This window comes from Aspergillus stella-maris (assembly GCF_047715825.1).
Source record: "Aspergillus stella-maris strain CBS 113639 unplaced genomic scaffold BDV14scaffold_53, whole genome shotgun sequence".
Lineage (NCBI taxonomy): Eukaryota > Fungi > Ascomycota > Eurotiomycetes > Eurotiales > Aspergillaceae > Aspergillus > Aspergillus stella-maris.
Genome location: NW_027396847.1, coordinates 152,261 through 176,714, shown reverse-complemented (window position 1 = coordinate 176,714; position 24,454 = coordinate 152,261). Strand labels below are relative to the sequence as shown.

The following is a 24,454-nucleotide window of genomic DNA, read 5'->3' as shown; positions in this document are numbered from 1 at the left end:
GTGGGCGAATTTGGTGAGACCTGGGAGCTCAGCAAAGGGTGATCCTTTCCGGAAGAGTAATTTCAAATGTCGAAGAAAGATATAGTAATAACTAGCGACAGCAACGAAGATGTATGAATGAGTAAAAATTCAAGAGGCAGTTTGAGGGAGATTGCAGCAGTTCGAGAGGGGTTCGGCAGAGCAAGCAGGAAAGAAAGAACGATCTTCTGCAGGTCTTCTAGAAGGGTTCCTTCGGGCTTCGCAATTGTACAGTCTGAGTCAGTTGGCGTGCTTGTTTGCTTTTTCTTGCGTTTGTCTGAGGTATCCATAGCACGGCGGGGTGCGAGCTGAAAGAAGCTGGCTTGAATGACCCTGGACTAGTACAACTGGCTGCAGCACAGAGATTTTGCTGAAGTATCCTGAGGAACATGTTCTCATAGACTTCCGGTGTTTCCAGAAGGGTACACTACGAGGTGCAGCACTCGGATTGGTCGATTACGAGCAACCCTTCTGCAGGAAATTATTTTTAAATGCTTCGGAATTTATTGGGAGTGTTTCAGGTTGATCTAATCTACCATTGCAGGGTGACAAGGCTCCGCTATTTCAGAGCAACACAGCTTCAGCCTGATCGCGCTTCCTGTTTCGTTTCATACAAAGCATGAAACAAGAGAAGGGCCTGGAGTCCAGAGAATGAGATTCAGCCAGTGCAGCCACAAGCGCCGATGCATTGTTATCGCAGCGGGGGCATCACCTGACATGGAGCGTCTGCGACAAAGAAAGGCGATCAGAGCATTGAGCGTGGTGCCGAGCGATGTTGACCCGGTCTAAATTGTAGAGTGATGTCAAGCTCCATCTGCCGAAGGGCAGTCCCATCAGAACAGATCCAGGTGTTGAGAAGTATTCGGCTTATCCCTAGCCCCGTGAAAGGGATTGTGTTTGCCGCCGACCACCTCCGCTGACTGCATGGAAAAGCCTAGAAATAGGTGGTTCTGAGGTAATCGACAGGAACCGATCTCAATTCGGTCCGCGACGTCGCGCAAGGCTTTCCGCCCCAGTCGCCCATTGTGATACACCTTTGGCCGCTGTCGTTGGTAAAATGTCGGAGCAACATCTAGTAGTTGATCTTGGTCGTATGCTTGGCGCGCCCAGAGTTATTTATAACCTCTTCAAGTCGTTCATTCGTTCTTGGATCGCGGGCCCATGATATAATCGACAAACGCTGGCCTATTGCCCTTCATAGCTTCCAGGCTGTCCTGCATCAGTCCATACGCAAGACTCAATTTCAGCCCCAACTTTGTTGTTCGTGCCGCGGTGTATATATCGTGTCGAGCTAAAATCATGGAAATTAGGCTCCTTCTCCTAGAAAGAAAAATAACTCCAAAAATAACTGAAACGTACCAATCAAGCTGTAGATTCCAGAAGAAGCCAGTCCAGCCACTACCGTAGATATGAAATCTCTCTTGTCATCGCGAAAGTAGTCCATCCCCTCCTCGAACACGCAGAACGCCAGTGCGCCAGAACCAAGTTTGAAGCCCATCTTCATACCATCCTTGACTGCCCCAACGATAGTTATGTAGTTCTTGCTCTTGTGGTACAAGAACCACCCTGTCGGCGTCGTAGGAAAGCGATGGGCATTTTCAGCGCGAAAACGGTACGCGGCTCTCTTGCTTCCATGAATTGCGCCGATGCCCATCCCTGCCGAGAAGGCAGATATCGCAGTCAATGGTAGTCGCTGACCAACTTCCATTCCAAGTCTAGGTGGTGCTGCGGATTCGAAGAATTTGTCCCAGTGTAGGATCTTCCATAGCGTTGTGGATTCCGGGTTGGGTGATCTGGGGGGTTGCTCGGTGTCCATTGCGGAGTGAAGATGACGAGTTGGGCGGTCCCTAGAATGTATTTGAAAAATGTAGAAGAAAAACAAGTAGTAAGAGGAGGCGGAGTTGTTCGAGAAGCTATATCGACGTTGGTGAAGCTCCTCTGTTCTGGGCGAGTTCTTTCCAGAGGTAAATTCAAAGTTGCGGATCGCGGAAACACTGATGTTCTCCGGCTCGTGCCCGCACCTCCGTAGCGTCGACCCGCCAGAGCTTTTCCAAACCAGCTACGAACTACTACACTTTACCTCAACACCATGGTATGTCAAGCTTTTTGCCTCTCAGATGCGTTACTATGACAAAGTATTCTAACTATACTCTCGAACAGGCGCAACAAGACCCTCTAAGCTGGACGCTGCTATTCAAAAAGCACAGGACGACCGTGCTCCTCGTGCTTCCGCCTTCCGAAACCATCGCCAACACCAAGAGCGCACTCCTCAAAGCTCTTCAAGCGCGCGGTCTGCGAGATATAAACGGTGATACAGTTCCTGGAGACTCCTCTGAGCTTGAGCTCGGCGTTGCTGTGGACAAGAACGACTTGGAGAAGGGATGGACAAGCATCGAGGCGCCACAACTTGAGCACGAAGATGCCCCGAAGCGAGGGAAGAAGGCGGCGAACATAAGCTTGAAGGCTGCTGATATTGTCGGCGGGCAATCTATCGCCTTTCGATTCCGGAAGCCTGGCTCGGCCGATCTAGATTTAGAGAACCCTGGCTGGGATGTTGTTCTGCCTAGCCTTGATGACGAGGAGGAAGCATAGCCAATTACCTGAGTATTTGTGCTTTGTTCTTACTCACTTGACATCGAGATCTTGTTTCATATGGCGCAAGGGGCTGGCATAGAAATTATTGGACGGAGTTCGTGCTCCTTATTGAAAGATTCACATGATGTGAAACTCGCTTGCTGCGGGATGCTTAGATGAATTCACGACTTGTTAGAGATAATGAACCACTTTCGGGCGCGTCTTCTGCCATGTATTGTTGTTTTGACCGTGCAGCTTACTTCGTATGCATGCAAATATACAAGTAGAGCATAGCACCCCGGCAACGCTGTGCTCTTTGGCTATGGTACAGCTGTCTGATAACGACGATGGATGTTTTGGAGGAATAGCTACAACGTGGCATCCTTTAGCCCAATACCAAGGGTCAATGATCACAATCCATCAAGGATAAGCAACTATATATCTAGTTTGGGGCTCCTGATAATAGACATCCCTGCGCAATTATGCACGTGCCGATAGAGATCTGGGTGTGCGCATAGGCTCGCCAGCAGCAAATGTGGGACACCTGCCTTGGGCAAGCAAAATACCACGTCATTCGTGGCCTCAGAGACACGGCCCGCGTGTTGCTGGAGCAACGCCCGCAAACAAGGGCCAGCGGTCAATTATCAACAAGTCACACAGCGCTGTGGCTTGAAGCCTCCACTCCTTCAGCGCAGCTCGACAGGGGAGTCTTTCTGGGGTTTCGGGAGACAAGGCCCACTACTGTCAACATTCTTCATCGGACTGCTCCTTTCTCATCTTTATCGCGTTCTCCCACTGTCACGACAAGCGGTACGGGGCGGACGGCCCTCGATTTCGACAGACGCCGACTACTAACAACAGCTTTACGACAATAATACGACGCAATGGCGCCTTCGAGCGACTCTTCGTCGTCTATCACCGTCGCCGTACGAGTCAGACCTTTTACGATTCGAGAGGCTGCACAGCTCGCAAAGTGTGACGATGGTCCGCTGTTTCTGGGTGACGGTTCTCTGGCGGGAGCACCAGCTCCGAAGCTCAATCAGAAGGGCCTTCGATCAATAGTGAAAGTCATTGACGACCGATGCTTGTAAGTACAGACTGTGTGTCTCGTACGCTTCTAGGCTGACCCATTTCTCAAACAGAGTGTTCGATCCCCCTGAAGACAATCCCGTACAAAAGTTCTCCAGAAGCGTCGTTCCCCAAGGGAAGCGTGTGAAAGATCAGACGTTCGCCTTCGATAGAATCTTCGATCAGAATACCGGTCAGGGAGAGGTTTATGAGTCAACGACACGAAGCTTGCTCGACAGCGTTCTTGACGGATACAATGCCACAGTCTTCGCTTATGGTGCGACGGGATGTGGAAAGACTCACACGATTACTGGTACTCCCCAGCAGCCCGGTATCATCTTCCTCACGATGCAAGAGCTGTTCGAGCGCATTGAAGAAAGATCCGGCGAAAAACAAACAGAACTATCCCTCTCCTTCCTCGAAATATACAACGAAACAATTCGTGATCTTCTTGTTCCGGGTGGACCAAAAGGAGGTCTGTCGCTGCGGGAAGACTCAAACAAGGCAGTATCGGTATCCGGGCTATCCAGCCATTGCCCCAAGTCTGTGCAAGAGGTTATGGATATGATCATGAAGGGTAACGGGAACCGAACAATGTCGCCAACCGAGGCAAATGCCACTTCCTCTCGATCCCACGCAGTTCTCCAGATCAACATCGCTCAGAAGGACAGAAACGCCGATATCCACGAACCACACACAATGGCCACTTTCAGCATTATTGACTTGGCAGGAAGTGAGCGTGCGAGCGCAACTAAAAATAGGGGAGACAGACTATTTGAAGGTGCAAACATCAACAAGTCCCTCCTCGCCCTCGGTAGCTGCATAAATGCACTCTGCGATCCGCGCCACCGAAACCACGTCCCTTACCGAAACTCGAAATTGACCCGACTCCTCAAATTCTCTCTTGGTGGTAACTGCAGGACAGTCATGATTGTCTGTGTCAGTCCATCTAGCCAACATTTCGACGAGACCCAAAACACCCTGCGCTATGCCAACCGGGCTAAGAACATTCAGACCAAAGTCACACGAAATGTTTTCAACGTCAACCGTCACGTCAAGGACTTCCTGGTGAAGATTGATGAGCAGATGGCTTTGATCAACGAGCTCAAGGCGCAGCAGAAGGAGTCCGAAAAGGTTGCTTTTGCCAAGTTCAAGAAGCAGACAGAGAAGAAGGATGCTGCTGTGAAGGAAGGCTTGACTCGTATTCGAAATGCCTATGATCATTCGCACCCGGAGAGACAAGAGAGAACCAACAACATGATCAAATTGAAGCAGATTAGCCGCCGGATCGGCTTGCTGTCTTCGTGGATCGCAGCTTTTGATAATGTTTGCGCTGATTCGGAGTCGGAGCTACCCTTGGCGAACCTACAAGCTGTTCGAAAGACGGCTCAAGGAATCTTGTTGGAATTGGAGGGAAGTAGGCAGCATTACCACCAGCGCCTGGCGAAGAGTGCTTGGGAGCGTGGTATGCTGTCTGCTGTCGAGAATGCCATCCAACAACTCTCAAGCTTTGATACAAGTGATAAGAGCGACGTCGCCAACCTTCGACGCGAGGCAGAACTCTTGAGGGCAAACACCGAGCGCGAGGCTCTTTCAGCAGTCGCAGAAAATGACAAGGCAGGAGATGCTGCTATGGTGCAGTTGCTACTTCAAGCGCACTTCGAAATGGCAACTACTATCGAAAACATCATGGATCTGAGCGAAGAGGAGGCGGTCGAGACGGGCAAGCGAAGTCTGACGAAGATGCTCGATTCATGCTGCACCGTGACCTCCAATGTCGTCAAGCCAGATGGCAGCTTGCCGGCTATGCCATCTTTCAGTCCTTCCAAACCTACTCCTTCGAAGCCGAAGAAACGCGTCAGTTTGGCTATTGTGCCTCCTGGTAAAAACTTGGCTCCATCTGTCTCCTTGAATCCGACAGCCCCAGCTTCGCCCACAAGAGGATCTCCCCGTCGTCGTAAGATGGGTCCCAGGAAGAGCGTCAGTTTCTCGCCTAAGAAGGTGCAAACAAAGCCGCCGAAGCGGAGCGTCCGGTGGAAGGATGATGAACAGGACGGTACCTTGACTGAGATTCAGAAAACACCTCAGAAACTTGATTATACCCCAGTGCCTCGGGAAGGCAGTCCGTTCGAGCCGGCTCTCCCAAGGTCATCCCCAATCCCACGCGGTATCCCGGTGCCAACTCGAAACTTTAGCCCTGCAGGCAGCTCGCCTCGAGACCTGAGCAGTGCATCGAAAGGTGGCTCCTCGCCAATTCCGACGCCCTCTGACCAGCCCTTAAGCATCCCAAAGAACAACCGATTCAAGACCGGGTTTCTATCCAAGAAGCTCGGTAGTTCGCCGATCCCTGCACCCCCAACAGCATCCATTTCCCTCTCGGACCGAAGCTCTCCTCTGAGGGATATTGAGAACAGCAGTTTCTTGAACAGAGCATCCGCAGAGCGACCGTCTCGGATTGCGGTTAGGACGCCAAGCGGTAATTACTCACTAACTCCTGCGCAGCCCGAGGTTTCGAGTGAATGGAAAGCAAGCAAAGACGATGTGCGCAGGATTAGCACAGCGATGAGACGGATCTCGATCGGATCCTTCGGCCCCGGTGCATCTGCCGCTGCCAACCGGGCTCATCGCCGCCGGAGCCCAACATCAGCAACCTACGGCAGCTCTCCACCAGAAAACACAATGTTCACCGCGCAGGCCAGGCGGATTGCGAAGGGCGACAAGGAGGCCGAGAACAAGCCAGCAGTGCTGGGTCCCCGCAGCCTGCCCATCAAGAAGAACACCAGCCAGAGACGCACAACATTTGGAGGAGACATCCGCCCACGAGACTTTAGCTTTGGAGGCCGAGATGCAGTTCGCTTGAGCGCGATTGGTGGTTTGTGAAGAGCTTAGGAAGCTTCAGGATAGGGGAGTTTGGGGGTTAACCATCATTTGATTTCTTATTAGTTGTTTGGCGATACGGTCAATTGGCATGGCGTTGCGCAGTTTCTTTTCTTCATGGGACATATTTGAAGTTGTGTACAATAACAGAACCTCCTTTGGAGCTCACACATTATCGCGAATATCGCTGACGACCCAATGATCTCGCTCAGCGAACGATCATTTACCCCAGTTAACTCTTCAGCAGGAGGCGACAAATTCGTAAAAGGTAGTTCAGTCTGTAAATCACTCCGCATTCTCCGCGACGAAATTCATTCAGATCGCGACGCAGCGCCTTGAATGACGCCACCGGCTCCAAGCTTATCTAACGCGACGGCGACATTTGCGACGACCATTTATACTCCTCATCTCACCTCTAGCATTCTACTCTACTCTGTACATCTCAAATTTCCCCTATCGAAAGCGACGGAACATCACTCAGCGCCCATTACAAATCAACATTTCATGTCTTTCGGCGCACCCGCACTCGGCACGACATTCTCACGCTTTTTCCGCACCTTCTCCACCAGCTCCCCGTTTCTCTCTCTGACACCCAAGTCGACGTCCCGGACCTTCAATACCATGGCGAGCGGTACTCAAACGGCGACTCTTGCCGCCGGATGCTTCTGGGGCGTGGAGCACCTCTTCCGCAAGGAGTTTGGGTCCGGAAAGGGCCTGCTTGATGCGAAGGTGGGATATTGCGGGGGGAACACAACGAGTCCGTCTTACAGGGCTGTTTGTTCGGGGGATACGGGGCGTGAGTGCTCACTTTTTCTTCGCTTGGTTTTGAGATGAGATGGGATGAGTTGAGACTAATGATTTTTTGTGGAAAGACGCCGAAGCCCTCAAGATCACATTCGACCCGTCCCTCGTCACATATCGCGCGCTTCTAGAATTCTTCTATCGCATGCACGACCCGACGACGCCGAACCGCCAGGGCCCCGATATCGGCACGCAGTACCGCAGTGCGGTCTTTACGCATGGCGACGAGCAGCATGGTGTTGCGGAGAGTGTGACGGAGAAGGTGGGCAAGGAGTGGTATAAGCAAGCTTTGTCGACGCAGCTTATTCCCGCGGGGCAGTGGTGGGATGCGGAGGATTACCACCAGCTTTATTTGCATAAGAATCCGAGTGGTTATGAGTGTCCTGCGCAGTAAGTGTTCTTTCTGGGGTCCCGGGGTTGGTTTGTTTAAATATTGGGGTGCTAATTGTTTGTTTGTGCAGCTTTGTTAGAACGTTCCCGCCGCTTTCGGAGTGATTAGGTGCTAAGATATAAGATTCATGTCTCGATGTCTTGCTTTGTGCACTCTGTGCAGCTTCGGATGTGCAGCTTCGGATAGACATGAAAGGCTTGCCTGGGCATTACTTCTTTTTGAGCATCCTGATGATTGTCTCTACGCATTAGCTCTCCGTTAATGATGAATGAAAAATGATATCATCCACCTTAAATTCCTCCTCACTCTCGCGTCAGAGCTTCCAGCAGCTGAGCCACACTCGTTTTGAAGTTCCAATACGCGTGGCCGCGTAAGTCTGTCTAAAAATCTGCTCAGTGGCGCACCTACAGCCCAAGGTCTAGGGCTCAGCAATTCACAGAGCCTCTTGAGAGCCTCAAGTTTGATACCGAGCCTCAACTGCATGGCATGGCTCATGGGAGGCACCTCCCATGTTACCGATGGAACAAATTTTGCTGTTTCATCCATGGCCCAACCTGCTGAATCCTTTTTGCGGATTTCGAACACCGACCATGGTCCATGGGCCATGGTCGGAGGATCTCGTTTGGGGGTTCTGTATCTTGGCCTTTGAGAGGCTTCATGAATTGTAGACAGGTGTGGAGCCATCGCGATTGCCATCGCGCTTCACCGTAGAGGAGTAACACTGTAGACTTTCTTACGCGTCGGCCGTGGACTAGGTTGCCCTCAGGCCCTGCTCAGGTTGCTGTCACTTTCCTCTCGTTCCCCCTCTTTGCCTGCCTTCCCTCCTCTCTCGCTTCTCGCTTTTCGCTTCTGCCTCTCTTTTTCCCACTTTCTCCTCTCTCTCTCTTTCTCTCTCTCTCTCTTCTCGTCTCTTCTCTTCCTCCTCGCCTTGCCTTCATCGTTCATTTGTACTTGTACATTCATCATCCTTCTATTCTGCATTCAGCAATTGATCTTTTGAGAGACTATCCGCGTTGCGTACACCTCGCACCTTCTCACTTTCCTCTGCGTGGAACGGCCCTGCACAGTCACTTCTTAGGAAACGTTTGCGTATCCGCAAGCACTTTCAGTACAGCCTTCCCGAGAATAGAGACCACAGGACCTGAGCTAAGGACCGTGGTCGACCGTTGAGAACACCTGCTGTCACTTGCCTCCATCCAGCGCCTCTTCCTTCCTCCTAAGCTCACGTTACCATCAATTTGTTGTCACCGTACTCTCACTTCTCTCTTGAAGAACCATAGACCAAGGTAGGAAGGAGCCAGTGAGTCCTTTGATATCAAGAGCGGATGAGCTAACTCACTTTTACCTCAGACATCCCTCATAAGATCATCACACATCTGCTCGAAGAGCCATATTGACCACTCCGGACGTGGTCAGCAACCATCACTTTCACTTTGACCTTGCTTTTGAGACAAAAGATGCCTTACACTCTCGAGGATGCTGTGGGCGACGCTTTGCTTCACTTGCAAAGCATTTCTGACCACGTGAGTATTCGACCATGGACCCTCGAGTGGTGCAGGCATGCTGACTATTCCGCAGCTCAGGATCCACGGGCAGCCAGATGTGGCTACTGAGATCGGAAGACTCAGTACCGACATTGTTGGTGCTGTCGAGGTGGCTGTAGCCCGCATGCAGCGTGGAGTTGAGCGCATGGTAAGGCTTGATGTCTTATTTTCCCCTGCTTAGGGCTAAACTTGTACCAGGACAACAATGGCGGTCACCATGCCATTACTACTGGATATAATCCGCCGGCTTATGCTGCGGGAAGTTCGCGCAACTCTTCCAACGGAAGCGTTTCTGGAGCGGCGGTAAGCATATCTGATTGCCGTTCTCCCTTGTCCCGTCTTGTGGTTCATCTTGGCTGACTTGATCAGTATACTGGCCATGGTCGTGGCGCAACGCCGGCTCAACCTACCTACCACGCTGCCCACAGTGCCGCTACCCGCGAGCCTTTCCATCGGCAGGCAGTCCTCACTCCGGTAAGCCAGGTACATAGAGAACAGCAGGCGCTCCGAAGCGCCGGCCACTATCCTGCCCAGGCAGCCCCGTCGAGCTCTACAACTGCATCCCAGCCTGAGAGCTGGGCACAAGTTCTCGGGACAACCACTCCGACCTCCTCTCGCGAGGGGGCTCAGTTCCCATCCCCCCTGTCTCTGTCTCCCAACCAGAACCGCAACAGCAAAGAGGTCGCCCTCTCCCCACCCTCCTCGAACGCAGCAGAAGAGATTGAAGAGGAGAAAGCGGGTGTCGTGCGCGTCCACGGCAAGGCCAACAGGGCCGATATCAGTAATCTCACAATGAACGTCCACGAGGGCCCTCTTTTCGAGGTCCGCGTGGAGACTGACAATAGAGCTCGCATTACCTTCCAGAACCTGTCGAATGCTCTAGACTTCATCAAGTCCGACAGCCAAATGATGAAATCCGTCGGCCATGGTCGTTTCGGCCCAGGGTACCGGGTCGAACTCATCGAGGTCGTGGAGTGGGACGCCCCCCTTCGCGCGATGTGCCAACCGGTTAGGGAGAGACGTCGCTTGTCTTTTGCAAGGAAGGGGCTCTTTGCGGGCAACATGTCCCATCAGAAGTGGCGGCAGGACATGCACCATGTCGCCGGGCCGGGGAATGTCGATTTCCTCTGGATCTTCAACTCGGGCAATGGTGAGTCACGCACAATTAATTTTCAAGTCGCTGGAAAAACCAAAACTAATTGAATACAACTGTAGCCACAGCCGTCTTCTCCAGCACAGCCGTGGCCCGTCGCGTTCTCGAGACTGTAAACCGCTGGAAAGAATGTCGCGTCGCCTACAGCGGCGTCTGCGTCTCCTTCTCGTCCGACCCCTGCGAAAAAGAACTCAACCTTCACAAGAGCCAGAAGGGTCCGATCTTCCCTAAGAACGGATATAACAAGCACAGGCGGTAAACTCTCTAGTCTCTACATCGCTTGCTGTTGTCGGCACGTTCCATGGAGTTTTTCTTGAAACATCATATCAAGAGAGAAGTTCTGGGTTCCGAGCGAAGAAAAGGTCGAAAGTCAAAAGTGAGAAAGAGGTGAAAGGAATCTTCTTCATTTGTGACCGTTGAGAGATGACAGGTCGAGAGTCAGTAAAGAGACGTTGCAGGGGGATCAACGGGCGTCGGACACAGACAATCCAAGACACGAAAGTGACAGCGCTAGAGCCCTGCAAAGTCAAGTTGGCGGATGTAAAGAGTATGAAGATTTCAGTTTGCCATCGCGTTGGTTAAAGGTTTTGTTACGTTGGTTTTTGTTTGTTTGGTAGGCAGTGTTTTTTGATGGATCTATCTCATCTCAGCTATAATACAAGTCTTATTGGGTCACTGTCTATCCAATAGCTAAGCTCAAGACGTTCAGTGTATGATGTGCAGCGGCATGAACCCGAGCTGTGTAACAAGAGTGCCTAGGGGCGACACCCTGAACGTCCGACGGGTGTTGATCTTTCCTACCTTCCTACCCTAGGTATCGCCCCTTAAGCTCCTACCTTGACTAAAGACCACCCCGATCCTGTCAAACCCCTCGCCCCTTCATCCGACGACCAACTCAAGATCAACATGACATCTGACAGATACCTACGTCCACCCCTAGGTACCATGTTACTCTGACATTCCACAAAAACCGTCGCTCAGTTTCAAACACACCCAGTCACAGCGCTAATGACACCCGGTACGTCGCACAGGGGATGATCGGGCTGGGCTGGGCTGAGGGCGCAGGCGCCGTGGCTTGCTGCCTGGAGAGCTTGTATGGACATGGGCTTATCAGTGTCTCAGAGTCAGGTGTTGTTTGTTGCTGTTTAGAGTGGGTGACTCCTTGCGCTGGAGATTACGGTAGGTAGGTGTTTAGCGCAGGACGCAGGTACATAGGGCGCACCCTTACCAGTACTGTAGGTACAGTACGAGGTACATTGATTAAACACTGCAGAAACAAGAAACACTGTCAAGGGGATACTAAAGCCTGACGTCGTGGCGATGGCAAAACGAGAATGAAGTCAAATGTTCCGCCCTCGGTATAAGTCTCCGTTTAGTACTTTGTGCCACTGGGCCCTCTGGCATGTTAAATCTGATCGCGGAAAATGGGCATTCCAAGGGCCCGTTTTGACGTCAGTTTCTCCTCTGGGATCGCCACGCTGTAGGACATTTTTCGGAATTGTCCTAGGACTTTGTTCCTGAAGTCAAGGAGGCAAATCGATTGTCATCTGTCACGAGGGGGACTGACTCTGGGGTATACAACGAGTCAAACACACCTTTGACTTCAGGTCTCGGGACAGTGCGTTGAACAGTGCAGGCTGCAGAGTATAGACTAGAATACACTCGGCTAGCCCCGAGCTCCAGCAGTTCTCAACAAAGCAAATTGGCGAATGAATACCGGATATTATTAGCCGGCGCAGAAGAGCAGAGTTCGCTAGAGCACTACAATGGCTGTGCTGCCCACTGTCGCTGGTGGGGCGGTTCCTTGGTCAATACCGTATTGCCATTACCGTAGCGAGCACTGATAAGGGACTAAAGGGACTGAACCTGGAGAAATCAAGGGACTCCCGTCGTTTTCGGAGGGTCACACGCCACAGCATGTCATTGTTGATGTTTTCGATTGTTCTCTGATACTGTTCTACCACTTGTTGGAGAACTTGGACCATGTGCAATGAGTGGCGATTCCAGCAGTATCCAGTTCCGTTATTGTAGCTACTGAGCTTCAGGTCCCAAGGTCCCAAGCTTCCAAGGCTTGGAAGTTGGGGCATGTCACGAGAACCGTGGATCGGTGGCCAACTGCGTGGAGAAGGTAAGACACTCGGGTTTTGATGCACACAATGCACAATAGATACTACGTAGAGGACATAACATACAGGATATGAGATAATAGAGTAAGAGAAGGAGTCTAGTAGAGAAAAATAATAGAAAAAATCCTGTTCTCCTTTCCTGTCCATCCCCATCCTCCTCTGGTCAGTGGTGAGACTATGCCGACCTTATCTTGCCTAGCATACGGTACGGTAATTACACCGGAAGCGTCCCTGGCCGATCCAAAGACTCTCACTAGTTGCAATCATTTATTAGTTGGCGCTCCCTCCTTTCCCTCTCTGTTCCTTTCTCGATCCGGTCGTCTTTTCCTTCGTTTGCAAATCTATCTCTCGTCCGATCGCTTTAGGTGCAGATCTTTATTGTCTCTCTCCTTCTCGGCCCTCTCTCAGCGGTTCCTCTACTTAGACACCGCAGTCCTTCGTTGATTGGTGCGCTCTACGATCATACAACTACTATACTCAGATTGCACTTGTATACTCGCAATCTGAAACCGCAATCTCCGCATACTCTTCGGTGAGTTATTACCTTCATCTTTCCGAGGCACCGTCTATCGTCATCGCCTCTCTGCAATTATTGCAGTATTATTGCATTCTGCACTCTGCACATCATTTTGCATGCCCTCCTCTGGCTCCATATTCCCCCCTGAGTGGACCGCGAACAAAGAGACTTTTGATCAGGCCCACCGATCTCATATTCTCATCTTATATACCTTGTTCAATTGCCGTTTCCCCGTGCTTCCGTGCTCGATCGTTTTTACTGACGCATTTTCCGAGTCTCCTTAGACCCTGTTCTCTGTATATGATTCTTGGTCTTTGTTGATTCTATATACCCTTCGCCATGTTGCGCCTTACACCCGCCATCTTCCTGGCCTCTCTGGCCGCCCAATATGTCGCTGCCGCCGACGACTTCACCCCGCCCAACTGCAGCTTGGACGAGCAGTGTCCTGAGGAATACCCTTGCTGTTCTGGTAAGTTCTGCAGCCCCATCCCGGCCATATGCTGGTTCACCTGCTAATGTTGTACAGTCTATGGACAATGTGGTACCGGCGCCTACTGTCTCGGTGGATGCGATCCCCTGATGTCGTTCTCTCTCGACTCTTGCGCCCCCATGCCCGTTTGCCAGAGCAAGACCTACAAGTGGGACAACCTCGACAACGCCGCCACCAACGCCAAGTACCTCGGAAACGCCTCGGAATCCGACTGGGTCTACAGCGGAGAGCCCAAACTCGAAGATGGAAACCTTGTCCTGACTATGCCCAAGGAGAGCACTGGCTCTCTCTTCGCCAACAACCACTACGTCTGGTACGGCAAGATCGGTGCCAAGGTTAAGAGTTCTCGTGGTGCTGGTGTTGTTACTGCTTTCATTCTGCTGTCTGACAGCAAGGATGAGATTGACTACGAGTGGGTTGGTTCTGATCTGACCGAGGTCCAGACCAACTGGTATTTCCAGGGTATTCTCAACTGTAAGTTACTTCAATCTCGTTTGATTGTCCTGATGCTAATTCTGTAGACGACCAAGGCGAGAACTTCAAGGTTGACGGCGGGAGCACTTACTCCGACTGGCACACCTACGAGATCGACTGGACCCCTGAGAAGCTTGACTGGTTGATCGATGGCGAAGTTGTCCGTACTCTCAAGAAGGATGACACTTTCAACGAGACCGCGGACCGCTACGAGTACCCCCAGACCCCCGCTAGAATGCAAATGTCTCTTTGGCCCGCCGGTCAAGCCAGCAACGCCCAGGGAACCATCGAGTGGGCTGGTGGTGAGATCGACTGGGACTCTGAGGACATCCAGGGCCAGGGCTACTACTCTGCCTCCTTCGGTGAGGTCTCTGTTGAGTGCTACGATCCTCCCTCGGGCACCAAGGAGTCCGGCGATGTCTCCTATGACTTCAAGGACGACAAGGGTCTGGAGAGCTCTATTGAGATCACCGACAACAAGACTGTTCTTGCTTCTCTCGGTGCCACCGGTCTCGACATGGACCTCGGTGGTGACGACGATGACAGCAGCAGCGGCAACTCCACCAGCGCCTCCAACTCCACGGTCCCCCAGAACCAGGGAGGCACTGGTAACGAGCCCGGCTCCTCCGGCTCCAGCTCCAGCTCCGGCAGCGGCTCATCCGGCTCCGGCTCCTCTGGCTCTGGTACCTTCACCCAGGGCGGCGACGACAGCAGCGACGATGGCACGAACGGTGCTCCCGCCGAGCGTGTCCTCAAGGGCTCATTCTTTGCAGTCCTCGTTGCCGTCGTTGTCCTCATCACCATGTGAAGTCCCTTTCCACATTTCTTCTCTTTCTACCTTCTTTAACCTCTTCTTGGACCATACTTTTTAAATTTTCTTCCTTTCACCATCTCGCCTCTGGACAAACAGCATAGCGCGTGGCTGCCTCTCCAATATACGATTTCCACCGCCCCTTTTTGTGATGTTACTATACCAACCAACCTTATGTTACGTTCTATACCTGGCTTCCTCGCCAACAGTTGCTGTTACCCACCTATCTATCTATCTACCAAAGTTGATATGGTAGCAGTAGCAGCAAACTGCCCTTTCTCCTTTCTCTTTCTCACAATGTCATGTCTATTGATTGATTGATTGATTGATTGGCCCGACTTCTCCCCTCGGATGTCCTGATGTTTTACTACTACTATCATGATTGCGCACATTATCTACGCGCCAGCTCGTATCGTCGTTTTATTATTGGGATTGGCTCTGCCGGCCTTGTCTCGACTCGTTTTCATAATAAATATACCCTGTCTTTACTCTTACTCTTATTTGCTCTTATCTTGCTCTAATCTTGATCTTGATTTTGCTCCTGGCTCTAGTTGGGTACCTTATACTTGCATTTTGCATTCATATTTTGCATCTTGTATGTGGTTGATTTGCATCGGCTCATCTTGATGTCGTTGGCTTTGCATGTTAATCTAATCACTGCTAGTACAAGTGAGTGAATAATAAAGTAATGTTTGATCGTCTAATAATCATCATGTTCCCTTCCCTCCTTCTTCCTCGGTGCAGATCAGTCTCGTCTCTACCTACCCCTCATCACTAACAGAGTACAAAATATGTAGATCAAACTAGAGTTTCAACCCGTAGGGTAAACAAAGTATGAAGAGCCATATGAGCGTGGCTGAGAGACTTCCCACTAGCAACTTAGGCTCCCAACGGGTCCCCTGGGAAGCCTAGTAGCTCGTCTACCTAGGTACAATCTCCATCCCGCGGTCCGGCGAGTGGCTAGTGACGAGTGCCTAAGAGCGAGCAGATTAAGTTGACCCCGTCATCGAGGCAGCACTTACTCACCAAGACACCGACCGTCTGGTAGTCTGGCGCGCTTGCTAATGCCCGAGGCAATATGTGCGGATCGACATGGCAAGATTAGAACGCGCAGGGAGGAAGGGATTACCTGTTTCGTGCGCTTTTTGGACTCTGGATTGTGGATATGCGATGTTGTACATTGACTGCATTGACTCGAATGATAGATGAGCAAGGAAAGGAAAGGAAAGGAAAGGAAAGGAAAGGAAAGGAAGGAAGGAAAGGAAAGGGAGATAAATGACCGTAAACGCCAGAAATAGCTAAGTAGCTGATAGAGTATGTTGTATGCATATAACGAGTTGACAATCTTGAGAAACAAAAGAATCCCGTAGATAAAAACGAAGCCAGATCAATAAACCTCAAAAAAAAACGCGAAACAGTCCTGCAAATCCATGCTCATCAAGATCGACATTAGATGCTCAGAAAATAAATCAATGAACAGCCCCGCACCCACAATCATCACCCAAGAAAGACCTCTTCTTAAAATCCCCATGGTACGTATCCAACCCGTCAGTGCGAACATCATCACCGAGAGAATCACCCATCCACTCGAAACTCTTAGCGCCACTGTCACTCTCAACTTCAGCCTGAAGTTCCTCGGCAGTGTATGACCAGAACTCGGAGTTCTGGAGCTTCTTTGTGATGGTGCCGATGTCGAGATCTAGGTAGTCTGCGAGGAAGTTGCCGACTTCGGTGTTTTCGTGGTTGCCTTGGAGTGGCCAGGCGGCTTTTGAGGAGGAGGTGTAGATGTTTACGTCGACGGCTGTAATGACAAGGTAGTTAGTACGGGTGGGAGAAGAAAGGGAGTTTGGAGGTATGTACCTGAGTGGCCGTGCGTAGACCAGCCAATTTGCGCTCTGCGGCTGATCATATCGGCAAAGACGTAGACTGGTGGGATGGGGTTGTTTGGATCGAGGAGAGAGCCAATCTCTTCCTGGCTTGCGTCTGCGATGCCCAGGGCCTTGCGGAGGAGTTCGCGGGTGTATCCTTCCTTCGCGGCCTTGTCGGTGTCGGGGTGCTCCAAGAGGTACTTGACCAGCTCTTTAGTCGTGAATTCGGCAGAGTGACTTGCGTTGGCGAGAACACCCGGGAGCCAGAGGTAGTCTGGGTACGAGGTGTGTAGCTGGCGAGCGGCAGCAAGACCGCCGGTTTCATGGTCTGATGTTGCGACTAGGACACCAGGGGTGGAGTCTTCCTCGAGGAACTCAAGGACCGCGGCAAAAGCCTTGTCGTAGGCGATGACCTCGTTGACTTGGGCGGCTGGATCGTTTCCGTGGCCGGCGTGGTCGATGCGTGAACCCTCGATCATAATGAAGAACCCTTGGTCGCTGTCCTCGGTGGCATGGCTGAGGATCTTCAGCGCGGAGCGGGTCATTTCCTCAAGAGATGGGTAGACGTCATTCTGGGTGCGACGGTCAAGTTCATAGGGGATGTCACCGTCTGCAAAGAGTCCCAGAAGCGGAAGCTTGGCTTCGGTGCCGCCGTTGAGGGCGTCGAAACCCTTTCGGTCATGGAGGTAGCTGAACCCCTTATCCTTGGCAATGGACACCAAGTCGCGGTCATCAGCGCGACAGCTTCCCTCCGTTGTATTCGACAGGAAATGACATCTTCCACCACCCATAATCAAATCGACCACACGACCAAGCGGATGCTCACCAATCTCCTGCTCCGCAATCTGGTCCTCGTACTGTCGGTAGTTGACGTGAGACGCAAAGCAAGCCGGCGTAGCATCAGTGATACGAGTCGTCACCACCAGCCCAGTCTTGTACCCCGCCAAGCTCGCAGCCTCGAGCACAGTCCCACAAGGCGAATGGTCGGGAAGCACAGAGATAGCCCCGTTGTAACTCTTGAACCCGCACGAGAACGCGGTCGCGCCGGCCGCCGAATCCGTAACAAGGCTCGAGCTAGACCGCGTCCGAGATGTACCAAGGATATGCTTGTCGAGAACGAGGGTGTCGTCGACGGGCAGGCCTTCTGTGAGCTGGCGGAAGCTCCGGGTCATACTGAGGCTCGTTGGGCCCATGCCGTCGGAGACCATGAAGATTAGGTTGCGTTTGCCGGTCGGTTTCCCTCCGGGACCCCATGATTCTTTGCTGTGGGATTTCACCCAGCTCGATTCGTGTTGGTAGACGACTGCGATGACGATGACGGCGATTGTTGCTATGAGGGCCCAGGCGAAGAGGCCGACTTCTCGCCAGAATCCCCACCCCCGACGGGGTTCGGAGCGGCCGGTGCGCTCGCCCGTTAGGAGGGCGTCTTCTTCTTCAGCATTTCGGATAGATGATTGTTCTGATGATGGGCGTGGAGCCAGCAGCGGCTCTTCTCGCGGCATTGTGAAGGGGTGCAGAGAGGGGAGTAGGAGAATGCGGAGGTTGGAGCTGGGGACCTTTGGAAGGTGAGGACGACTGGAGGTCTTGGCACCACGGGATTTGCGTCAGATCCACTTTGGTCAGCTCTGCACGAGATCAAAAAGAGGTGAATGTCTAATTACTATACAAGTACATTGGTATTATACATTATCGGTAGATTGCAAGAATATTACCTGCCGCCTGTCCACCCGATCGGAATCATGGCAGCCGCAATCTCAGAAACTCCTCGCTCCGTCGCAAGCAGATTGAACTGCGCCGCAGCATTCCGTGTATCCACCACCTCAACCCGGATGCCCAGCGAGTTGATGTGCTTTCTTGTCTCTGGTGACAGAGGTAAGATCGACCCTCCCATACCAAGAATCAACAGATCTATCACAGCTCAAAGTCAGTATACCACCCTTGTAAATAAAGTTTGAGGCCCAAAAAGAGGGACGACATACCCGGACGAGGCCACACCAGATCCAAAACCCCCCAAGCCGACTCATCCACCTCAAACTGTCCCTTTGCATTGACCATGCCACTCCTATAACCACCCTCCTTCGCCGCCCAAGGCCTCCACGTGAATGCCTCTCCGCCGAGAAGCAACACTCCATCGCCGCCCGTAATCTTCACGCCATTATCGAGATGGAATCCGTGGTCTAGACAGGCATCGACGGCAGTTGTCGGGGTAGGCATGTTTCCCAGAACATCGAGCGCCGCAAAGTTTGTCGTTGTTTCCTCCTGCGATGGAGGGCCGCGGTCATGGCTGCGTGGTTTTGATGGGTGCGAGCGGGATACCATGCGTGGTGAACGGAGGTGAGACGGGCCGCTAGAGGTGCTGCTGTTGCAACGTGTCGGTGCGAGAAGTGAGAGCTTTTGAGGCTGAAGGCGAGTTATGTTCGTGCATAGGGGACTGCTCACTTTTGCTGCGTTGAACGTGATGGATGTTCGGAGCGCTCGAAGAAGCTGGAGAGATGGTGGATGCATTCTGACGGTCAGTGGCGATACTGATTGCTTTTGATAGTATATATAAGTGACAGAAAGTAAGAATGAACGAGGTATAAGGCAACGTCGTGGGCCCGAATGATTGTGATAAAATGTTTCGAAACCTGCGATAGCAAAAAGCGGAGGTGACGAAAGAACCCCGGACTTGGAGCCTGGCAAACAAGGCATGCAGCTCCTTGACCAATGAGAAGCCATAGGATTACATAGGTATGTTGACACCTCAGGCACTTAAAATCGGCCCTGTGTTTACCAACAAGTACTGTTTTCGCGTAACATTATGACCTTCTATTGATTAGTATACTATAGGTAGATAGCTAAATACCGCAATATTTCCAAGCGCGAATATCTGGAAAATGCCCGGCTGCCTTTTGCTGCAGCGGCCATCCCAGACCAAATGTCAGATGAAAATGTCATACAAAGTCGTATATCACCCCGAACGCCTTTTAGCCCGGAAAACGAAGAAAACATGTGAAGCAGATCAACGCGGTCAAAATCAATCCCCGCTCCAGTCTACGAGAGCAGTAATCCACCCACCAGTCTAACTCAGAAGTCTTGCGTCGTGACAAATAATGATGCATAAGCATAATGATGTCGGGTATGTAAATGTTGTGTTGTCGATTCGGCGCATGGCCGTTGTGGGTAAGCACCCTATTGATGATGATATGATTGTGTTTGTCGGTTCGCATTCGCACCGTCTTTACTGTTCCGCTCTTCGTCGGACTGGCTAGAGCTGTCCTCCGCGGTGGCCGAAGTGGACGCACTGCGCAGCCGCTGGGCTCGATTCTGGAGCACCTGAGCTTCTGCAGCAGCTTTCTGCGCGCGAATTTGCTTGCGCCACATGCTTGCATACCGGCCTCTCATTGCAAGCAGCTGATCATGTGTCCCGCTTTCAGAGACTTTGCCCTCGCTCAAGACCAGGATCTGGTCAGCCGTGGTGATAGTGCTCAGTCGGTGCGCAATTACAAGCATTGTACGTCCGCGAGAGAGGGTAGACAAAGCACCCTGAATGTGTTCTTCCGTTTCAGTATCAAGGGCGGCAGTTGCCTCGTCCAAGAGAATGATGCGTGGGTCCTTGAGAATCGTCCGGGCAATTGCCACTCGCTGCTTCTCTCCACCACTGAGTCTTAGACCACGCTCACCAACTTTGGTGCTGTAGCCATCCGGGAAAGACATGATCTTATCATGAATACTAGCAGCCCGACAAGCCTCGTAGACGTTCTCGTCTGAGACACTAGGGTTGGCATATTTCAGGTTGTACATGAGAGTCTCGTTGAAGAGGACGGTGTCCTGCGGCACCACTCCAATGTGCCTTCGGACAGAATCGATGGTGACACCTTCCACGTCATGTCCATCGACCAATATGCGGCCTCGTTCGGAATTGTAGAATCGGAAAAGTAGGCGGAAGACGGTCGACTTTCCTCCGCCCGACTCACCCACCAGTGCAGTTGTAGTTCCAGGCTGGCAGTGGAACGTTAGACCGTTCAAGGCTGGTTTACGAGCGTCATAGGAGAATTCAACGTTGTCGAACTTGAGGTCTCCCTTGCAGGTTCCCAGTGGCCGAGCACTGGGTCGGTCAACAACCGTGGGTTGCTCCCTGAATAGCTCCAACAAACGCTCTGCATTGATAAGAGCCGACTGAATGGAACGGTAGAAAGTTCCAAAGAAGTTGAGCGGGCCCTGCAATTGGGCCATATACGTGAGAAGTGAAACGAATGAACCTACATTCCGTTGGCCCAGAGAGACTTGATAGGCTGCAATAAAGCACACAATCAGCAGTCCGAGCATAAAAATAGTGTTTTGTGTGGTGTTCATGAGGTTGAGCGAGAAAAGCACGTGGTACTCGGCACTCTGGTAGTCAGCCACCGCGCCTCGATACCTTCCGAACTCATAATCTTCCGCGTTGAAGTATTTGACCGTTTCGTACGAAACCATTGAATCATTCCTAGAAGACCGTCAGCGACTGGAAATTTTAGGACTGGGGTACATGAGAACTCACTTTACCGCATCCTCTTGTCTAGATGAGTTGACCATCTGTCTCCGAATCTCCGCACGCCACTGCGCCATACGGACAGTCACGTAAAGATAGCAGAAAGTCACGATTGTGACCACAAGAGCGTAATAGGCATCTAGCGCAATCAAAAAGTAAATAATCGCGACGCAGAGATCGACCAACATCGGAACAACCTGGAAGGTGACTTGTTCCAAGAAGGTGTTGATCGAGCTACCTTTACTCAGAGCCGAAAGAACTTCACCTGTCTTCTTGCCGAGATGAAAGTCCAAGCTGAGGCCGTGGACATGTTCAAAAGCAGCTGTCGAAAGTTCCATGTACGAATACTGGCTCACAGGGATCCACAAGCTGGAACGTAAGGACCCGATGAGTCCTTGGTTACCCTGAAGCCACCGATACAAGATGTATAGACAAATGTCAAACCACGGCACACTGAATTCATCGCCCTGCTTGGACAATTTGTTGGTGATGACACCAACTTGAAGAGGAACGAGGACGTTGACAACGCGTTGAAGAATGATCAACACGAAACAAACAAGCACAACCAATTGCAGGCGGCGAGACTTGGATGGCCAGAGGTAGGGAAAGAATAGAGAGTAACCGCTGAGATACTCCCACCAACTCGTGGAGGGTTGGGTAGTAGGACGAACCCAGGGGTCTGCGGGTTTAGCTTTCGGCTGGCCGCCATTAATGCCATTGGTCGACCCATACGCGTGTCCATTTTCTGGACTTGAACGCAACAGCCCGGTGGTTTCCGTAGGGCCATCCCCATTCATGTGAGTCGCTTTGCGGGCCATTGATTGGGACATGACAGTGCTGCATGTGTAAAGCAGGACCATGACGATCAAAACTAGGAGTCGAATGCTGTTGCAAACGACCCCTGCGGCCTCCCATCCGGTGATACCCTTTCGTAGATGACCACCAGTGGGGTTTCCCACCACAGGTTCATGATGCGGTTGAGAGTAGATCGAGAGCGAAAGCCCCAGGATTGCAAGTTCCAGCGGCGCGGCTATCAACCATGGGACGAACTGGGCAAAAGTAGGCGAAGGATTTGTATCAAGCAAGGAGACGAGAATGATGGCGTAGTCAAAAAACGAGCCAACAACGTAGATCTAGTAATGGTTAGTTAGATAATCATGTGCCACGCAAAGACAAATCCAGGAACGAGCATACCACAACGGCTTGGCCACACCACCATTGCTCCGATCTGGCAAGCATCACATGAGCCACGTTCACGGCAGCCTCCGCCACCAGCGTCACCAGAACAGCAACGGAGAGCAACTTAAAGCATAACTTTGCGTTTCGAGAGAACCTTTGTGGCGCTTTTACCACAGCCACAGTGCTCCTCGATCGCTTCGGAAGCGGACGACCCCCTGGACCTGTTTGTGAAGCGGAAGCATTCCGGTTCGCAGTTCTAGCGGTAATGACCGAGTTGGCGACAAAGGACGAAGCGAACACCAAAAGGATGAGGATTGGGTAACCGATTTGAAGAGATTCCAAAAACCCCCTCATGACGTTATGACGACCCATGGCGGGAGGTTTGTTTCGCGCAAGGTCCTAGGTACAATATCCAAGACCGTCATTCAAATTCTTTCCATGACACGAAGACCGCAAGTTCCTCCCAGCGCGGGGTGCAGCTGACGTCTAAGCAGTGGCGAGCACGGGGTCAGGCGAGACTGAATCGGAAACGACTGAGGTAGCAACGGACAGGCGACTCGAGGAGGGTTGGACTCGGGCTCTCGGCAGGATTTGTGATGATCGAAAGGATCGACAGAAGAGAACGTCTCCGCACTCAGTTCTTGACTTTTAAATTAGTTTTTTCTTGTTTTCCGCTTTGGTTTTTGTCTCGAGGATAATGCGTATATTCCAAAGCTCAAGTTGCAAGAGAAGATGAAGACAATTGAAATAAAGGAGCAATTGGAAGAATGCAAGAGTATAAAGCGAGGCACGCGAGACGATACAAGGGCGATAGCAATGGGGCAGAAAAGACCGGGTAGGCGGAGGACGGGCTACCCAAGGAGAGAGGAAGTAGTAGTGAACATGGATAGGTAGGGACGGAAAGAAGAGGAAGAAGATGAAGAGTGGGAAGGGAAGAGGGAGGAAGAGAAAAGAGGGAGAGAGAAGAGGAAGAGAGAAGAGGAAAGGATCGCAGGGTGGAAGAATACAAATGAAGTCGACGACTACTGGAAGGTATGGAGAATGACGGTGTGGTGCATGTGCAGCTGTGCCCTTGGTGGCCAGAACCGTTCCGGTCCTCACTAGCTTGCAGTAGCTGGCCCCAGAGCTCGGTTCTGCACTCAAGCTCCCCCCTCAAAGGACTTTTGATCGCAATTTTAGGATGCCTATCCTTGATCGTTGTCCCGACTCTCGCCTTCAACGGTGAGAATTTTCCGGGCTTGGGTACGTGATGAGGCGGCCTGCGTGCCGGGTTGTTTGATGCCCATCGTCCCGTTATATACATATATATACTCGGGACAATCTACAGAGTGCTCTGGGCCCCCAGAGCCCTCTGCTTTGAATAAATTAAATATTATTGATCATTTAAAATATGTGATGCACTGCGACTTTGTGCGTTTGTCCCAGGATCTTGCTGTCGAAGATCATCAATGGCCAACAATTGTCGGAGCTAGGCGGACCAGGGAAGGATCAAGACCCAATGGGATGCTGGAAACAGGGAATGTCTTGTAGACAAACTGGAGATAGCGGTAAAAGGCCGATTGTGAATTCTTCCTGACTGTGAGGTTTGTTGTCTGTACTTCTGCTGCTATACGGCAGGAAAAGGTATCAAGCACAAGCAGAGCACGGACTCGACTCGAGATGCGGGAAAAGCCATGTTTTGAATTGAACCGAGTCAAGGCCGTCTTGGAACGATGTGGCATTGCCTTGTAATGATGCTTCAGTGTTTGCTTGCAACGACAGATCATCAACGGATATCAAACTGAGCTCTTCCTGCCCTTCCCGACCACAGCCAGCTAGTCAGTCCTAGTCAGTCCCACCAGTCCCGAGGCTGCGGATGGTCTAAAGCCTGCTCACGGACGCTGTCTCGCGGTGTTTCGCGCAACCTGGATCGAGATCGAGACCTCTATACATAGTACAAAGGTAGAATCTCATGATCGCGTTGGGAGCTTTCTGCTCTTCCAATTCGCTCCCAGAGCATCAGCTTCCCTTACCACGTCAGATGGACAAACCAAGGCATACTTCTCGAGTCCAC

At 51.6% G+C, this 24,454-nt stretch overlaps 10 protein-coding genes across 10 annotated transcripts; 5 read left to right on the top strand and 5 right to left on the bottom strand.

Annotated features, from left to right (window-relative positions):
* Positions 1–897: 897 nt before the first annotated feature.
* Positions 898–1,971, bottom strand: BDV14DRAFT_109761 (uncharacterized protein). The gene is made up of 2 exons (XM_073765650.1): positions 1,378–1,971; positions 898–1,309 (listed from the first exon to the last, which is right to left on the bottom strand). Exons 1-2 carry the CDS (start codon positions 1,832–1,834, stop codon positions 1,155–1,157), a joined length of 612 nt encoding a protein of 203 aa, XP_073625269.1. The 5' UTR covers positions 1,835–1,971; the 3' UTR covers positions 898–1,154.
* Positions 1,972–2,047: 76 nt separating this feature from the next.
* On the top strand, positions 2,048–2,964 carry BDV14DRAFT_178750 (uncharacterized protein). Its single transcript, XM_073769632.1, has 2 exons — positions 2,048–2,110; positions 2,179–2,964. Exons 1-2 carry the CDS (start codon positions 2,108–2,110, stop codon positions 2,608–2,610), a joined length of 435 nt encoding a protein of 144 aa, XP_073625268.1. The 5' UTR covers positions 2,048–2,107; the 3' UTR covers positions 2,611–2,964.
* Positions 2,965–3,101: 137 nt separating this feature from the next.
* Positions 3,102–6,920, top strand: BDV14DRAFT_178748 (kinesin family protein). Its single transcript, XM_073769631.1, has 2 exons — positions 3,102–3,679; positions 3,735–6,920. The coding sequence occupies exons 1-2, from the start codon at positions 3,477–3,479 to the stop codon at positions 6,538–6,540; spliced, it is 3,009 nt and encodes a 1,002-aa protein (XP_073625267.1). The 5' UTR covers positions 3,102–3,476; the 3' UTR covers positions 6,541–6,920.
* Position 6,921: 1 nt separating this feature from the next.
* Positions 6,922–8,019, top strand: BDV14DRAFT_178744 (peptide-methionine-S-sulfoxide reductase). The gene is made up of 3 exons (XM_073769630.1): positions 6,922–7,333; positions 7,410–7,728; positions 7,800–8,019. Exons 1-3 carry the CDS (start codon positions 7,042–7,044, stop codon positions 7,831–7,833), a joined length of 645 nt encoding a protein of 214 aa, XP_073625266.1. The 5' UTR covers positions 6,922–7,041; the 3' UTR covers positions 7,834–8,019.
* A 1,167-nt stretch (positions 8,020–9,186) lies between these two features.
* Positions 9,187–10,685, top strand: BDV14DRAFT_202957 (uncharacterized protein; the record flags this gene model as incomplete). The annotated part of the gene is made up of 5 exons (XM_073774171.1): positions 9,187–9,252; positions 9,308–9,421; positions 9,472–9,576; positions 9,643–10,423; positions 10,489–10,685. The coding sequence occupies 5 exons, from the start codon at positions 9,187–9,189 to the stop codon at positions 10,683–10,685; spliced, it is 1,263 nt and encodes a 420-aa protein (XP_073625265.1).
* A 2,723-nt stretch (positions 10,686–13,408) lies between these two features.
* utr2 (putative cell wall glucanase (Utr2)) lies at positions 13,409–14,841 on the top strand (the record flags this gene model as incomplete). The annotated part of the gene is made up of 3 exons (XM_073774170.1): positions 13,409–13,538; positions 13,596–14,033; positions 14,081–14,841. The coding sequence occupies 3 exons, from the start codon at positions 13,409–13,411 to the stop codon at positions 14,839–14,841; spliced, it is 1,329 nt and encodes a 442-aa protein (XP_073625264.1).
* A 1,472-nt stretch (positions 14,842–16,313) lies between these two features.
* On the bottom strand, positions 16,314–18,214 carry BDV14DRAFT_202955 (alkaline phosphatase; the record flags this gene model as incomplete). Its single annotated transcript, XM_073774169.1, has 2 exons — positions 16,314–16,645; positions 16,705–18,214. 2 exons carry the CDS (start codon positions 18,212–18,214, stop codon positions 16,314–16,316), a joined length of 1,842 nt encoding a protein of 613 aa, XP_073625263.1.
* Positions 18,215–18,420: 206 nt separating this feature from the next.
* Positions 18,421–19,217, bottom strand: BDV14DRAFT_202954 (uncharacterized protein; the record flags this gene model as incomplete). The annotated part of the gene is made up of 2 exons (XM_073774168.1): positions 18,421–18,620; positions 18,692–19,217. 2 exons carry the CDS (start codon positions 19,215–19,217, stop codon positions 18,421–18,423), a joined length of 726 nt encoding a protein of 241 aa, XP_073625262.1.
* A 613-nt stretch (positions 19,218–19,830) lies between these two features.
* Positions 19,831–22,944, bottom strand: hmt1 (putative vacuolar ABC heavy metal transporter (Hmt1)). The gene is made up of 3 exons (XM_073765648.1): positions 22,417–22,944; positions 21,232–22,355; positions 19,831–21,177 (listed from the first exon to the last, which is right to left on the bottom strand). Exons 1-3 carry the CDS (start codon positions 22,771–22,773, stop codon positions 19,884–19,886), a joined length of 2,775 nt encoding a protein of 924 aa, XP_073625261.1. The 5' UTR covers positions 22,774–22,944; the 3' UTR covers positions 19,831–19,883.
* BDV14DRAFT_109507 (uncharacterized protein) lies at positions 22,945–24,089 on the bottom strand. Its single transcript, XM_073765649.1, has one exon. It carries the CDS (start codon positions 23,702–23,704, stop codon positions 23,117–23,119), a length of 588 nt encoding a protein of 195 aa, XP_073625260.1. The 5' UTR covers positions 23,705–24,089; the 3' UTR covers positions 22,945–23,116.
* Between the last annotated feature and the right edge of the window lie 365 nt (positions 24,090–24,454).